At 40.3% G+C, this 17806-nt stretch overlaps 1 protein-coding gene and 1 long non-coding RNA gene across 6 annotated transcripts; one reads left to right on the plus strand and one right to left on the minus strand.

Annotated features, from left to right (window-relative positions):
• Nucleotides 1–993: 993 nt before the first annotated feature.
• Nucleotides 994–11988, minus strand: LOC121077228 (A-kinase anchor protein 17B-like). Of its 5 annotated transcripts, none has more exons than XM_040572259.1 (6): nt 11851–11986; nt 7574–7727; nt 7213–7323; nt 5594–5828; nt 2812–4327; nt 994–2219 (listed from the first exon to the last, which is right to left on the minus strand). In XM_040572259.1, the coding sequence occupies exons 4-6, from the start codon at nt 5681–5683 to the stop codon at nt 2083–2085; spliced, it is 1743 nt and encodes a 580-aa protein (XP_040428193.1). In that variant the 5' UTR covers nt 5684–5828; nt 7213–7323; nt 7574–7727; nt 11851–11986; the 3' UTR covers nt 994–2082. The 5 variants fall into 5 exon arrangements, 4 of the variants coding, with proteins under 4 accessions (XP_040428193.1, XP_040428196.1, XP_040428195.1 ...); XM_040572262.1 differs by having other exon boundaries at nt 5594–5914; XM_040572261.1 differs by lacking the exon at nt 11851–11986 and adding an exon at nt 10686–10937.
• Nucleotides 11989–11991: 3 nt separating this feature from the next.
• On the plus strand, nt 11992–17743 carry LOC121077239. Its single transcript, XR_005823965.1, has 5 exons — nt 11992–12092; nt 12549–12675; nt 13845–13928; nt 16908–17029; nt 17329–17743. It is a non-coding gene; the product is annotated as an uncharacterized LOC121077239 (long non-coding RNA).
• The last annotated feature ends 63 nt before the right edge of the window (nt 17744–17806 follow it).

The raw sequence follows: 17806 nt of genomic DNA on the forward strand, positions 1-17806 counted from the left end.
ATTTACTCCTAAACACAAATGAAATTTAACTTACAAAGCTATGTGTTTAAAGAGTCTTAAAACAAACTGTTATATACAACTTAAAAGATTAGTCTTCAGGATAATAAGATTATACTGAACAGTCCAGCATATGGAAAGATGGGGTTCAAATTAAATGTGTAAGTAGAAAAAGTGAGAAACTAATACTAAACCACCTGAGAACAGGTTCTAAATAAACCCACCTGTAAATAAAAAGGGAAAAACATATTTCAGTATGAAAATTACCGTGGTGTCTCAGTTGAAAGTGCACGTCTTTTATTCAGTAACAATGCTTTATACTGAATGAGGAGATAGAAGGGATTTGCTTTATCAATTTCAATCAATGTAGGTAAACACAAGAAGCAATTACAGAATTGGTGTATTTATTTGTTGACTGTTGTGACAACATTGATAAAACACTGGAAATTTACACTGAAAGAAATTTAGAGTTCCTGCACCCTTAGATTAACACAAATAAATACTTCCTCACCCTCAGCCCTTAATTGAAAGGGCTGCCTCTTGGGAAAAGGGTACTTACAGTACAGAACTGTCTAGAGACTGACAGAGGGGGGAGTTTTGTCTTCTTTTCTTTAATCTGTAAATTTTGCATAGAGAAAAAACACCCTTGGTATGTCATAGCAGTGCAACTGAAACATTTTATGTGGTCAACAAATACAATTTACAGTAATGAAAATCTACTGAAGTACTAAAAAGGAGACTTAAGAGGGGCATGAATGTTCTCCGAAACAGTCAGAAAATAACTCTGTTGAGAAAATAAGGGTTTGTTGTTGTTTTTTGTTTAAGATAAAAGCAATAGATGGACAGTACTTTGAGTAGCAACCATTTGTTATTCATGATCCTGAAAAGGCACTCAACATCTGAACATGCGAAGAGACAGCTGATGAAGTCTGGCAAAGCCCGTAGGAGTCACCAACACTGAACACTGGGGAAAACCAATCTACCATGAACAATTACTTTTTTTTTTTAATTACAATTTATTAGAGCAGAAGTTACAAACATGGGTAAGATGCTATAAAAGAAAGGCAACATCATCACATTAATTTAGTATATTGACATGTAATAAATTAAGCATACTAAAATGAAAGCTGAAATAATCAGTGTATTGTACTTAGAACCGATCCTCTATATCTTGCTAAGGGACTTTGTCCAAGAGCAATTGTGTCTGTCTTCTAAATATAGCCAGCTGAGTAAATATGGATATAACTCAAGCTCCTAGACTGCGTTTTCACATTTTTACCTCCATGCAGCAGAAATTTAACAACATTAGACAATTCCTCTGGAATTTTCTGTAAGCTAACTTGTACTAAATAGCTGTCTCACTGCATGTGCCTTCAAAAGGGCAAGGTTTTGAAATCTTGTGAACAAATTTTCAGCCTGCACGTGTGTGAGCTGTCAGCATGCTGACAATCGTTGTCCTTTTACTGTCCAACATTCAGAGCTCTGCTTAGATCATCATTCAGATTTCCGAAGCACTATATTTAACAAAAGCTTTGTGAAATCCCTTCTCCTAAAGACAAGTTTTCAGAAACACTTTCAGAAGATAGGATATTTTCATATTTGGGAAGCTGTTATTCCCCACAACTGAGAACACAGGTCCCCCACTCCTTCCAGTCCCATCGTTTTAACAATCTGATTGAGGAGGCACTTTGTATGTTTGCTCTAAGATTTACATATCTCCATGTGGGGTTTTGTTTGTTTGTTTGTTTTCCACAGACTCGTTACTACTAAATACTGTAACTTTGACATTTACGTGGCTGCCTACCTTTAATCAGACTAAGTCTGAGATCTCAATCTGTAAACCTTCGAATTCTTAGCAACTGGTCCATACAAGTTTGTTTGGCCCTAGGGAAAATTTTGGTCCTCTTATCCAAAAAGCAAATAAAAATTCTGGTTTTGTGGCTAACTACACCACTTAGATTATTCGGACTGAAGGAATTATCTAAGCAAAAAAAGCCCCAGTATTTCCAATAACTTTTAACGACTAAAGGGCTTTCTTCTCCCACTTCTACACAGAAGCTTAAGAGCTATTATATTAGTAGCTGTTCAGCATCCTCTTCTGGGCTCTGCTCCACAGAAAGAATCTGAGCAGGGGTTTGTCTGAATTATCTCAAGAGGAAAGAGAGGGCATCCTCTGACATCTGCATCCATCTCTCTTCTCAACATTAATTTCCTCTCATCTCCTGTAGATAAGTATATGAAAAAGTTACTTGAAATGACTTTGTTGGGGGGAAAAAAAGGTACAGGGAGGCAGCTGTTTGGTGGCTGCTAGTAAACTTGAAAGCACAGTGAATTGAGAAAGGGCTGTCAGTAACAATATCCAGAAATGTAGCAATCGCGTATAGAAATCAGACGATCACATACATATTAAAATCACTCACTTCAGACAGTATCTCCCACCCAGATGTACCACATACTGAGCTGCCTAACAACTTTTTGGTGCGTGTCTAGAGCATGTTGGGTTGTTAGCATGCATGTTGTTATTAAAGGCACAACCACCTATCTGCTAATGCACGAGGGAAACTTTGCTACCTGATTAAGAGACAAATACTACTCTCCAACTTCAGCTGCTCGTAGTGTTTCTGAGCTGAACCAACAAAACCCTTAATGGCAGAGAAGTCAGTTTTTAAAAAGTACAAATATGGTACAAAAAAACAAAAACAAAACACTTACCCATTCATCACTTTAAGAAGAACTGCAGCAACTAACCTCACCTGCCAGAGACTTAAGACTATCAAACTCACTCATTTCAGCTCCGGTTTACCTCTTTCTCACCTGGGCTCTGGAGAGTCTCTTGAAGTGGCGAGCCATCAGAAGTGGTAATGTCTGGTGCTGCCACAGCCGTGTGAAGAGTCTTGAATTTCACTTTGTTGTGGAATGCTTTATTACATTTTCTTTGTATCTTTCTAAGTGACTCCAGCTGTATGCAACTGTCCACCTCTGAAAAGCCACACTCATCAGATAAAAGATTAGAAGAAAGCTTTTTTCTCTTTTTCTTCATTTTGCGAGTATTTCTCTCCTCTTCCCTGGATTGTCTCTCACTTTTCTGTCCTTCATGTCTTAACTTACTACTAGACCTCTTGCATGACTTTTTAAGCTTCTGTTCACACTGCCTTGCCAAGCCCTCAAGGGCGGAATTAGAACAGAAGTCACATTTCCTGCTTTCCTTTTCTTGACCTTCCAGAGTTACATTTTTAAGATAAACCAGTAATTTTCTCTCCCTCTTTCTTGTAGGCAAGCACCCTTTATCATAATTGCTGTACATTTCTTCACACCTTCTTTCTGTTCTCTTCATTGCACCGCCACACGCCTCACTAAAGTACTCGGAATCACTGATCTCTTCCAACAAATCCTTTAATTTGCAAGCGGATCTACATATTTTGTATGGTATGGTAACTTCATTTCTACCATCTTCTTGATTGAGCTCCTTATCATGAGTAACGGTAGTGCAATCCAAAGAATGATTCAGTCCAGCATATGGTAAGCAATCAACAGAGAGTGTCTCATTCCTCTGTACTTGCAACTTTTTTGCTAGCTGACTTGCATAGGCCTTGTTTTTCAACACTGTGTCTGTTGATTCCAATTTCCCAACTGTGATCACCAGTCTATAATTATCATCACTAATAAAATTTCTCTTGTTGAGGTTTTGTACAAGACTCACTTCTCTGAAATGCTGGCCGTGTTTGTTACTCAAGCTGATGTGGAAACCACTATCATCATCAGACACCACTCTCTTCCACCAGGACTTGTTTGCAGAATTTTTTGGCTCTAAGCAAACACGTGCATAGCTTGGTGTCTGGTAGTAATTTAATAAATAATTAATGAATTCATCAGTCTCATAAACCTTTTGCTTTCTGCAACCATCCTCAGACACTGTCTGCGTGTGAACTACATTCAATGTTGGGCAGTCCCTTCCATCCAGAGATTTGATGACCTTGCAGTCTTGGGTAACTGTAATCAGCAAAGATCCACAGCCAAAGGAGTTGTGCACATCTCTGCCAGTCAATCTGTCAGAACTCAGGGCTGTACTGGGGTCATTTAAAATTGTCCTGACTATATGAGAAGTAGACGCATGGAACTTAGTCACATCTCCTTCCTCACTAGATAAGCTGCTGCTTTTTTGGGTTAATTGACACTTAAACTCCTCCTTATGCTTCAACTCTTTTTGCGTATTACAACGAGAGTTAATCTGTTCCTGATGAACGTCTTTTAATGCTCTTTCAGAAAAGGAATCGTCCTTCCTTACGCCCAGTGAAGGATCCACTTTTTGACTTGCCAACTGTACAAAATCCTTCAAATAAAAATCAGGAAAATGATTATGTACATTTATTGAGCGTAAAGAACAGTAAAGACTGCTAAACTGCAAACTCATAAATATGCAGTTGTACATTCAGAAGAATTATACAGGTGAGGGATAAATTTGGCTTCATGCAGAGCTTGATCATAAAATCTCACTACTGCTAATCTAAAACTAACAATACTTCATTGTTTCAGAATGCTGCATTCTCAAATAGGACAGTTAATCTTTCAACCAATTCATCTATCTCACTACAACTGCACAAGAAAACGTTTATTCTGTTTTATTAAAGCGTCACAATCAGTCTTGTATGCAACAGAAAAGTTGCAAGACATTTGTAGATATAGTAAAGTAATTGTTCTAAATATTCTATGTAGTTTTTATGGGTCCAAATACAACCAATCTAAAGCCTTCCAAGTGAAACCAAGAAAAAAGTTTAACTTAACTTAACTTTTCCATGAAACCAAGAAAAAAGTTTAACTCATTAATTTCACAATTAAGAAGGTCAATATAAGACATTATGGGGCCCTACAAATTCACACAGAATGGCAACTGTAGCCTCTGACTTCAACTCTTAGTGATAGTGCTTTAGAATCAATCTTTTTCCCCAATCTTAAGGATTGGGGAAAAACATACTTGTTAAAAGATGCAAGCAAATTTTTACGTAGCAAATAGTGAAGAAAAAATCACGTTAGCACTCCTTAGATTTCAAACTTTTTTGTTAATCCCAAAGCACTAAAATAAGCCTCTAAACATAATTTCTCTGCAAAACACTCCAATTTTTATCAGTCCTCTGCTTTCTCAAGACATTAGCTCAATCAAACAAAACTGATAGCTTAGTGTTGGCCCCAACAGAGAAGCTATTAGAAATGAAAGCAGCATAATCCATATCAATTTAATTCTTTCACTTGCAGACTTGAGACCAAAATAAGCAGAGACATCTTCCTTTGTATTCCCTAACCTCCCTGTTTGCAATGTTGGATCAAGTCTAAGAGATTGATGTGGTCCTTCCAGCCTATTTTTACACAGTAAAGACAAGGCCTCAAACAAACAAAGACAAAGTTTCTGGGTAGGATCACACTACCTTTGGGTAGGGCAAACTGTCTAAGGGCAAATTGTCACAAGACTTGGACCTCAGGCCTTCTTAGTCACTCTCAAGGCATTCTTTTGAGCAGCATCAAGACACCAAAAGTCTACTGAACTATTCAAGATCTAATAAATATCCTTCATAACTTAAAATATGTTTGAAAATGTTCTTACTTTCACACGGTTTAACAGGACTGTAAGCAGTCTGACAGACTCCACTCTTCTCTGAGCTAGCAGGGATTTCCTTTCTTCCCATTCAGGCATATTTTCTGGCCACTGCTGTTCTTCAGCTGGTACCTTCTGCTTTTGGGGATGATTTTCATCTCCATCTATCTGCCTCTCTTCTCTCCTCTTGAGCTTAGCTTTCTTTTTTCTCTCTTGAACTTTTTGTTCATCACCACGTTTTTTTCTAGGTAATTATCAATATGGGACAATTTAGACGACACTTATTTTACATTTCGAGTCCTGGGAAATTGGATGTCAGTCTTTGAAATGCTAACAATAAACAACCAGTCACCAAGAATCCACATGTGGCTAATAAGAAATCTTGGCTGTTAGAATGATATATTTAAAAAACATTGCATATTGATGACACGCATCTAACTGATGCACACATTTAGAACACGTTAGTTCTGTACTTGTCTCTTCAAATGGTTTGTATTCTAGGGTTTTCTTTATATGCACTGCCAAGAAGACAGATTCACATTATCTTTTGTCTCCAAGGACACAACCAGAAGCTGATCATTCAGATCTAATTCTTACCTTAACAAAGCTCCCCTACAGATTAGCATAAGGGTGCCATTTAAAAGACATTACAAGACTACTTCCATTGCTATAAAAATTCAAGCTGAAGCTGTCACCACTTTCTGGAAACCTTGTCCTGTAGAAAACAGATCTACTAAACAACCGACATGATTTGTCACAGAAAACTCCAGAAAATTCAAGGAACAAAATGTTCACACAAACATTTAAAATATCTATTTTTAAAGTATTTGAGTAAGAAGATACTCAATTAGCAATGGAAGCAGAGTGATGTTTTCAGAGATCGAGCATTTGAGTTGCTATGTTGAGCATACCAAAGTTTTGTTGTGTTTTGTTTTTGTTTTGTTTTTTTAATATGGAGGTGTGTAACATGATTAATTACCAGTGACAGTCTCGTGTGCAATACAAACACACTACCAAATTAAAGCTTCCACATACTACTGTTACTTGCATACAAAAATCCTAAACCACTGCCCTAAAGATAACAACAATGAAAAACTGATATGTAAAAAGGGGTGGACAGAAAGGCAGAAAAAGTGTTTCTAGCTTTGAACCTTCCAGCCAACTGGAAGGCATACTTCAGAGCATAAAGACATTAATTTGTGGTGTTGCAGCATAGAACAATGAGAAAGCAAACACACAAATAAAAAGCACATGCAGAATTTTAAGCAACCAAGCCTCAGCTCTCAGATTTCACCCCAGGTCCACAGAATCTTAGAATAATCAAGCCTGAAAGGACCCCAGGATGTCTCTAGTCCAACCTCTTTATCATAACAGACTCCTTCATCTATGCCTTACACACAGAATTGTCATGTTGCTTTTTTTTTTTTCCTGCAGTAACACACAAATGTAGAACTACTCAGTATTGTTTCAAGTTTGTCGCCTCCTGTTTCCTCAAACCTTTTTTTTTAAAAAAAAAACAAAACAAACAAAAAAAAAACAGTAGCATCTCCTTTCCTGGATTTTACTTGGTATGGAATAGTCTAGCAAATCTTAAGAAAATAGAACATTCTCTAAAAATACACTCTCACCTTTCAAACCCTTTTTTCCCCTTGTGCTCCTGTTCTCACAGTGTCAGTCTTTTCAGGCTTCTCTTTCTTTATGGCTCCTTCACTAAAATTTCTGGTTGTATAAAAAGTCACCTGTCACAGAAGAAAGAATCAGACTTACCAGTCCAGTTTGCCACGTACAAACACAGCCTACTACACAAACACGAAACATCCCAGGTGACTACCAAATACTACTTCACTTGAGAGAATTACTTTCTCTGTTGTGGAATACCAGAACATGTCCTCTGAAGTTCACACTACGAAATGTCTGTTAAGCTCAAACACCCACCCCCAAACATCTCCTCCTGCTACAACACCAGGGGTTCGCAAGCTGACATCATACCTTTGGCCAAACTTGTTACTGGCACGCTCTTCTGGAGACTCAAAGTTCAGTATGTTCAGCAGAGAGTTGCTAGCTGTACAATTCATGCAGTTCTGCCAAAATTAGAGTTCGCTGACACTCGGAGCAACATCTTTTGGATCCAATGCTTGTTTACCTAGCAAGAAATGATGAATCCTGTTGTGTGCTGCATTTAATCAGCTTTAAATACCCAGATGCAAGCATGTTAGAAAACATTCAAGCAAATTGCATCAAGATGCATCTACACTAGAAACGTGATATAAAGTGTTATTTCCAGCATGGAGACATATTGTTAGGGTCACACTTTAGAAAATATCTGCTGGAAAAAGTACTGAAACAGGGCACACCCTGATAAATAGTTATGGAGATATGCTATTAGGCTGCTGAAATGAAGCTTGCAGACTGCAAACTTTCTCTAATAATGCCACAATAAGCATAGCACTTCAATACCAACCACACTGAAAATATTTACAACTTTTAGCTTACCTATGCCAATTTTCCAGAGAATCAAAAAGTAAGACCCCATTATTGGATTAAAGACCTCAAGTTCAGATATACAAAGTTCAGATATCAGTATTGGTTACATCCACTGAAAAAAAACAAGTCTTACGTTTTTCCCCTGATATGATTAAATGCCTCAAAGTTTATGGAGAAGTATCAGCTGGTTAGCAGACTTAGCAACCTGACAAAAGCCTACAAGCTGGTTGTGACAGGTTAAAAACTCTGCTGGCATTACTTAGGGAATGCCTGTTGGCCTTCAATCTAGGAGTCTGTACTGGGAGGCAAGTGCAGTGCAAGAAGCCACCTGGTGAGGGTGGCTAAGGTTTACTCAGGATGAACAAAAAAGACATGTGGACTGAAGAAAATGCTAGTGTCGTAAAAAAATCAGGACTCTGGAAGCACACATTGCAGCACTGAATTGCTCCTATTAAGGAAATTCACTCCAAACTAAACCAACTTTGTTGGATAAGGCTGACTCTCTGAATTAACCTATGAATGCAGATACTTGCATGCATATATATATGTGTGTATCTGTGTTTTACATAAGTATGTATGTGTAAAAATCTTCATAGATATGTGATTTACTGATTTACTGCAGTAGCACGTGCACATCACCACGTACAAAGCAGAGCAGATACTTTAAGACAACCAAAGTTCTTACTACAGAACTAGAAAAGTCATTACTCTTTAGAATCCCTTCTACCCACTGTGCATGGAGATAAAGAGCTTCCTACAGCTACCTGTTATTTTATTATAAACCATACTTTTTCCATCACACTTAGATTTGAGTTGAAGCAGGTGAGAACTTCCAGACGCTACTGTTAAAACCTGTAAATGTGAAAGACCTGAGAAAGAAAGAGCTGGTGTGCCCAAAGCTCGTCTTTTACTGCAAGTACGTATTCTATTAAATCAGCTGATACTATCCTGTCTTTGCAAATCCTTCTTCACTGATATCCTTCACAACATCACAGACACAACCATATTCCTACTACTGCATTAAATCACCTAATAATAAGCCCAAAAGTCTTGGCATGGAGCTGTCTGCAAGTCATCTATAGCGGCTTGGTAGTGCAGTCCATTATCCTTGCTCTTCCCTACTCTTATTCACAGCCAGGAGCAATTTAAGCATCAGAAATGTATTTCTCATGACGTAACTGTGTACAAAGCACATAATTATTTACTATCTCATCCACTGAGGCTTTGCCACTCAGCTTCATGGCCTTTTGGAATCAACCCTGACACACTAATAAGCTGTTATCTTCAGGTTTTAATTCTGCCAACTGATAAATCACAAGGAATCTGACATTAGACCTCATTACCAAATGGATATTCACTTTTAGCCATTCTGCCGTGGTTATAACATTAGGAACACATTTACCCTTGCACTGTTGTTTATTACAGTAACTGCAGGCTCAACTGCCCCTTGCTACCCGCATGTCTTTCTTCTGTGACCACATCTTCTGCTAACCCCAGTGTACACCCACCCTCACCCCCCACTAAATACTGTAAAATATAAAAAGGAAACAAGGAACCGAGACAGTGACCTGAGACTATACAAATTTGCGATCAGTTCCCAGCTCTGCTGAGGAATTCCTGTGAAACCCAGTAACTTCCTATGCCTCAGGAGCCTAATCTAATACAGCATTACAGAACAGATTCACACTAATTGGTACCATAACAGACCATCAATTCACTTACTCTGGCCTGTGCTGTATTCCACTTTAGTTTTACACCAGTGACAAGGCACAAAACTTAGCCCTCCTATTTGACTAAAAGCACCTCTTCCAGGAGGGAAACCTACCTGGTCCTGCTTTGAAAACACCAGGGTATGAAAATTTGCCACCTCCCATGGGCAGTTTGTTCCAGTCCTTACTCATTCACCAATGAAATGGAAACCATTTGCAGACACCGATTTTTCAGAAGCATTCCTGTCCTAGCTTCACATCTTTTTAATATCTAGATGTGTTTGTGTTTTTCCCTCCTACAGACTATAATTAAGGTGTCTGTAAGTCATCATTTTGATATAAAATACTATGTTTGTGCTCTTTAAGAGCTTATGGTCTCTCACTGTAAGGCAGTTTCTCCAGCCCCTGAGTAACTTTCATTGCGCTATTCTAATTTCCAATTTAAATCGTATGAATCCCAAAACTGTACATAATATGGATTTGGTCAGTGCCATGCACAGAGGAGAATGCACTCCTTTAGGCCTACTTTCTATCACCATTTAAACATATCCCCCACAAGACTGCAATGGAAACCCAAGATATTGCTAACGTATTACAGTAACCCTTTCACATCCTCAAAGAAAACCACAAAGATAAATCCATAACTCTGAAACTGACTTCTCTCAATATCTACATGGTTCTTTTCACATTGACCTAAGTACCTTATAACACCCTAAAATGCACCACCTAAGTTCATACATTAAACAAAATTAGACTTCGGGGAAACATTAACAGCCTGGCAATATTTAATTTGAAACACTGAAACACCCTTTTAGACCATATGAGTAAAGTGCAAGTACTAAGAGTAATTTTATTCAAAGGTGCCACTCACATTTGCACACAGTACTGCTGGCTTAAACAGCTCTTACCATCCCCAGCTTTCCAGCTGGAAACTCCCACTCATTCCAAGCCCTTGGCCATCACAACCGTTTTTGAAACCTCACCATCAACTGGGTCAGGAAAAAGAGCTAGCCTGGGGGAAAAAGAAAGCTCTATTTTGCCAGGTTACTTTGCAGACAGTTCCCTGCTCTCGTTCACAGTGCAGCCCCACAAATGGTTCCAGCGGCACAGCTGAAGGCAGAGGAAATATCTTCATTCTGCAAAGGTGGGCAGCACAGAAACCTCCCTGCAAATGGCAAGGTGGCAAGAGTATGCATTGATCTGTAGTAGCAGAAGGAGTTTATCACGCAGGGAAAAGCATTTACCAGAAACAGTCACTTGGTGAAGTTTAAACAAGAGGTTTAAACACATGCAGATTTTCAATGGGCAGGATTAGTTTATTCAGCTTGCTCTGCACAAAATTAAGTGAAGAGCAGAGATGATCAGAAGTACTGCTTGCTGCTGCAATATTGCACACAAATATTGCAGTAGAAGGGGCTTTTTAAAGCTAACGCTGCTGGTGTCACTGTTTAATGCTGGATGTTTTGAGGTTGGGATATGAACAATACAAAAGAACCCTATAATAATTGATAAGCCAGTCACAAGGCCACAGTCCCTGTGCTTAGCAGGACGCGTGCTTAAATTCGGACAGGATCTGGAGGCACCACGAGCATGGCTGCTGGACCACCCGCCAAGATGAACCCCGCTGCATGAACTCGGTGACAGCCACGCCCGCACCCACCCCTCAAACGTGTCAGACAGGCGGTGTCAGCGGGGTGCTGGGGACCCAAGTGGGGCAGGGCCGGACCCACTCTGCCTTTCCCCACACGCCCAGCAGCCTTTCCCTGGGTGCAGCCACCCCACCCGCAACGCCTGTGAGGAAACCCACCGGGCCCCCAGCACCCATTTGGCCACCCAGCGGCCTCCCAGGGGTGCCCAACAGGGACACGGGGACAGCCGCTGTGGCACGGGAGGTGGCTCCGGGCCGGCCCCGCCGCGTCGCACCCCTCAGGGCCGCTGTCGCCCCTCATTAAGCCCCCCGCTGGCCACCTTTCCCCTTAGCCTGAGCGGCCAGGCCCGGAGAGGAGCCGCAGCCCCGCGGCCGCTCCTCAGGGCCGGGACTCCCCTCCCCTCCGCCGGCTGGGCTCCCCTTACCCCTCCGGCCGCCGCTGCAGCCGGCTGCCACCGGCAGCGGACGCTTCCAGGCGCCCTTCGCCGCCGCCACCCCCGGGGCGGAGCGCGGCGGGGCTGGGGGAGCGGCCCCCCTCAGGCGCAGCCCGGCCCCGGCCCCGGCCCCAGCCGCCTGCCGCCGCCCGCCCTGAGCGGGGCCGGGGCCCGGCTGCCCGCCTCGCCAGGGGGCGCCGCTCCCACCGGGCGCCATTTTGTGGCGGCTTGAGGTGGGGGGCGTGAGGGGGCGCTGGGTGCGGGTATTTGGGGTTTTGCAGTCCCCGGGGGATTTTTGTGAGGGGTTTTGGGGAATGGGTCGTAGAATTTGGGGCAGGAGTGAACCCCAAGAGTGGGGCTGGTGGCTGTTAGGTCACCTGAGGGGGACACGGTGAGGTGCCCGGGGTGTCTCACCTGTCTACTCGTGCTCACCTGGTGTGTACGGTCTGTGATCAGCATGGCTGTTCATTATGGAAAAAAGGAAAGAAAAAGGCAAAGAGTTACTTCCTCTCCAATTGCCAGTACCCCTTACTTAGGCATTGGGAAGGCCTAGTTGCAGGGCTCTGCAACATTTTTTGTCTTTGTCTTGGTGACAAAGATAGTTCATCCGTCACCGCTTCATCATGTATCACTGCTTCATCTGAACACTATAGGTACAAGGATTAATATTGTCTTTTCTCTGTTTTTAGTGCTGGTTTGAACATGTTTAACCAATGGAAACACAGTACCTGTATCTATTTGTACAAGCTGACAGTCAAACCTCCACAAAGGAGCAGCTCCGAGAGGTGCCAGGGTTCCTCAAATACACCATTTAAGGTATCATCAACATTTTCCAACACTTTGTTCTTCCTTTAAGGTCTCCAATGAAATTCAGTTTAGGGCTCTTAGGATACACACAAGGCTGGGGTTGCAGGCAGAGGTGTGTACTACACACTTTTATTCACAGATGCTCTAATTACAGTTACAACCTGAGAACAATTAGGTGTATTTTTAGGGTGGGTCTATTTATTTTACAAATTTGTGTCCCAAAAAGCATTCTGTGTTTTCTCACTATGTAGGTTGATACAATAGATATCATCTTTGTTTGCAAGCCTTTTGTTTGGTCTAGTTATTTTCACGGTTGTTGGTTCTCCTTGCATTCTGAAGATTTTCTAGGAGTCTATTATACACTAGTAGTTCACATTTTTCTTGTTCCCTTAAAAGATAAAATTGTGTTTTGATGGTGCAAATTATTATATTCCAAAGATACCATCTTTCGGTTACATGATTTTTTTCCTTTCTATGTACATTCCTCCAAAACTATACAGGTAAACTGGAATTTTATACTAGTTTGCAGCTGCAAACTAGTTATTTAGTCAGTATTTGTTGATTTTCCAGAGATGCAATAAGTTGAGAAACTCTAATGTTTTAACTTATAAATAAAATGCTTAATGTAGCTATGCAAAGGTATTTCTTTGTCTGAATGAGGGCTCCTGAATAAGAGAGAAGATATACTAATTACTACTAATTAGCAGTTGACAATGCTGTTAATATTTTGTTTTTCCTTTTGTAAGAGGGGTCATACAAAAAGTACATTTCTATTTTCTAACTTCAATGGCAATTGTTTTATAATAATGAAATGCCAAACAATGAACAAACAGAGTTTAAATTTTGTTTTGTATTGAGCACTCTTGAACTCTTTGCCCCAAAAATGTATAATTTTCTTGTTATCAGTGCAGTAGCTTTGAGACTTTAGGTCTCATTGTCTTAGGCTTGTGACTGGGATAAGAATGCTCCCTTCTTTTTTAAGCACAATGCATTCCAGCCCAAGACTATCACATCTTAGGACCTCTGGTACCACAGGTACTCACACAAATGAATTAAAAACTCAAACTATGCCTTCTGGTTGTAGGTAAAACAAACTAAAAAAGTTTCTTGTCTGTAATTAAACAAATTATATGTAAATAGAATTTAACTGATATTCTTTATCTATATTTATATTCCAGGGAGCAAATTACTGTAAACTGTGGTCTTTTGCAATTGCAGAATATCCTGCCTACCAGGATAGAGCACGTTGCTGGAGCAGTATGGTAAGTTAACTCTGTGAGTGAACAGCAAGTCATATTTCCTCTGGCAAAGGAGACAGGGAAAACAGATGTTAAGAAAAATGCTCTGGCAATGTTCTCATGTTGAGAACAAGGGCCATGTGATACTAATTAACAGTGCCACATCCAAAACAGATAGAAGAAAATACTTTTACACAGGGAATAATAAGATGATGGCAGTCATTGATACAAAACATATGAGAGACTGAGCACCTTGCTTTGCAAGTGGATTGATGTTTATAGAGGCAATAAGAAAATAGGGAGGTATTTTGCAAATACAACTTTAAGACAATATTAGCTACTAGATTTTATGCTTAAGACATGACTGAGAAGTTAGAGATCTAGACTGACATAATTATCCCACATCTCCCTTTTGCAGAATAGTTATACTTTTCTCTGCAGCCTGCAGTTCCAGGCTTTATCCCATCTGTTAGCTACCTAGATTGTACAAACCCTGGATCTGCACTACTCTTAGAAAACTATCTTCCTAAAACTAGACAATGAGTAAAGGTGAAACCCTGCCTGCAAAAGTCATGTGGTATCTTTGAAAATCAATGTAGGTAAAATGAGTGCAAAGGACTGTGTGCAGAGCCAGCTCTTTTATTTATTATGGGTTTATTCTCATTTAGCTGAAGAGGATACGAAGTACAATGTAATTTTAAATCCAGAGTAGTGTTCACACAGAGATTGCAACATCATAACCTAGCAGGTTTTAGATGGTTTTAATTTAAAGCCTGTCAACCAGTGCTTGAAAACAAGCTTTCTCTGTGAGCTTCAAGAATAGTCTGGGAAAAAACGTGATTGGAAAAAACTTTGGACATGAAGAGGGTTTAAGTACGTGCAAGTAAAAATCTTGGCTATGGTTCTGCTTGTGGCTTGGTAACGTCATTTCAGGAATTATGGCTGAATATTATGTACTGCTCAAGTAATTTAAAAGAAAATATAATTTTCCATATTGAGACTATATATCTCCCTAACTTTAGATGTACAGTCCATAGGAAAAATCAAAGCTTCATCTTGTATTTAATTTTGAAACAGAACAATAAGGCCTGTTTCAAGGGACAGTAGGAAGCACTTGCAGTTTTGTTTCATGAAAAACAGTGCTACAGCCTTGTTTATTGCACGTAGCTGCCATTGCAGGTTTGTGAAATTTATTTGTGGACTGTTGAAATATTTTTTCCCTAGATACTGATTTTATCAGTTACTGAGTGAGAAGCAGCTCACCTACACACCTACTTTCTAGCCAGAAACAGCTGAATGATGGATTCAATACTGCCACCCACTGTCTGGCTGCACACAAATCTTGTGGAACTTTATTTAAGGGAATAGATAAAAGTACTTAATGGAGGGTTTTTGTTTGTTTGTTTTTGTTTGTTTAAGGTGTTTAATTTTTCTGTCAGGACTTTCTAATCAGCCTGTATGATGATGGGTTTAATCTACAACAAGGTTACCTCCGAAATACTTTGTATATAGGCGGATGAATTTGCTTAGTGGTTTTAAAAAAATAAAAAGAAAAAAAGTTCTTAGTTCAACATTTAAGTTTGGGCTCTAAGGATAGTTAGTTTTCTCAAACATAAACTGTCTAGCCACCAAAGGAAGGAAATGCAATGACTTATACAGAAAGTCCAGAATACACAATCCTACATCATATGATTCTGTTTTATAACATTTCTGAGCTATGCTTAGAATATGTATTAGTGGCATTAATTCTAGCACCAGCTTTGTGTTATAGACACGAAGAGGGAAGAATTCTTGGTTCCTTTTTCTAAAGTCTACTTTACAACTGACAAAGCCAGCTGGCACTGTGAATCGCTCTTAGTACAGAAAGACAGGCTTGTGATTAAGTCATAGGAGTGGGAGTGCGAGGTCCTATTTCTGGCTCAGTCACAGACATCCTGGATTATCATAGGCAAATCTAGTAATTTTCACGATCGGTCACAGGGCAACCCGTGGTGATTGCTGAAGTGGCTTCTCCTCCCAGCCCCGAGGAAGGAACAGACCCAGAGCACATTGCACTCTAGCAGTCTCCAGCAAACGTCCTGGAGAGCAAGGCCAACTAAACACCTCAGAGAGCTCTAAATTTAGAGCTTTTCTAACTTGTATCTGGGGATGGCATGAGCAGAAAAGTGGGTTCCTTGACAGCCTTGTTCATTCTCTCTCTCACAGGAAGCTTCTGAGATCAGAGACTTTAAGCGTGTTCTTTTTAAGTACTGAGTGCCCAAGGAAGATGGTTTAAAAATAGAATGTAACTTAATTTTGGAAAGGATGGCAAGCTTCAACACTACCTTTACAAAAAAAAAAAAAAAAGAAAATCAGGGTTTGACAGATTTCAGTGTGGTACCTGATTCTGATCTTAGCCACAACTGCATCATCCTGAAGCAACTTGTTGATAACAACCAAGCTATTTGTAAAGTTAAAAAAAAACAAACAAAAACCTTGATGTTTTCACTGCAAGAATGTCTGAGGCAAATTTCAGTGATCGTATGATTGATTAAAATGTGTCTAATAATTCAGAATGATGTCATTGTGGGAGAGATTAAGGAATTAACTCACAGCTACTTTAAACACCTTGTACTTTATCAATTATGACTATGCAAGACAAGGTCTGAAGAAATACACAGCAATCTTCTTGTAAAGAAAAGCTATTTTCAGAATAGCTTTTAAAGGACTTGATTGCAGAAAATGTATGCTCAATTAAATTCGGTCTCCAAGTATAATAGAAGTGTATTTTTATGTGAATAGCAAAAGAGACAAAAGAAAATCAGTTCCCTCTGAGGATTCACTGTTGCACTGGTTGTTCTTGTAGTGACAGCTTTTGAGATACAGGAAACTAAGTAGGACATAAGCAATATAAACTTAATTGGTCTGGCAGAAATAGTGAAAAGAAGCATTTACATTAAGCATGTTTAGTAATCTCAGATCCTACTGGTGACTTTTTTTTAATGACCAGTTTTATTTTGGCAGGTCCCTTTACACAGGAGAAAAAATAACAGAAAAAATAACACCAAGGACCATCTTCTCCGTGGATTAGACTGTTCTGTGAGAAGCTGAGGACATCTGCTGATTCATTTTACCAGCCAGAACAAGTATGTAAAAAAAAATTAAAAAAAATCTCAACCACAAATGAATAATGGAAATGAGAAGACTGAATGGCAAAAAAAAAACGTGCACGGGAAGAATTATAAGCTGAGGCTTGTCTTGTGCAGACTAGTAAGAGAGGCAAACCCCTGGAAGAGACATCACCCTTTTATGGTTAGGAGTCTCCTGTTCCTAAGCAATATTAATGTACAGCAAGTTTATACCTGTGCATTCTTGTTTCAAAATGGTCCTTTAAAGAGTTGATTTTTATCCCTTCCCTAGCGATTAACCACTTTCTTCCTACCAGGAAACACAACACCCTAAATAGTCGGGTTCCTGACAACTAGAGAGATGTATTTTAGCTCTTGTATTGATTTGGGGATAGTCTCTTGGACGAGCAGCAGAGCATTTTTGCCAAAGGGGCACGTCCTTACACTGGCTGGATGCACAGTACGGGGTACCAAACGCAGGCTCATGAAGGTTTCATTTTGTTTCACGACAAAAAGCAGAGCAGAGGCGCTGCACAAATCACTGCTCTTGCCTCCTCGCTCCATAAATCCCGCTGGCTGCCTGGATCTCTTTTCCACTCCCTTCTCCCTGCTCCCCAAGCCTTTTTCCTCCTTTTTTCCCCTTTTCCCTAGCAGCACATCCCCAAAACCCGCCCTCGCTGACCTGGGAACCCCAACTAACTCACGTACACCGCCGGCCGAGGGAGGCGCGGGGCTGCTCCGCCCGCCTTGGGCAGGGCAGAGCCGGGGCGGGGCGGACCCGCGGCGCCCCCCGGC

Source organism: Cygnus olor, chromosome 13 (assembly GCF_009769625.2).
Source record: "Cygnus olor isolate bCygOlo1 chromosome 13, bCygOlo1.pri.v2, whole genome shotgun sequence".
NCBI classification, from domain to species: Eukaryota; Metazoa; Chordata; class Aves; order Anseriformes; family Anatidae; genus Cygnus; species Cygnus olor.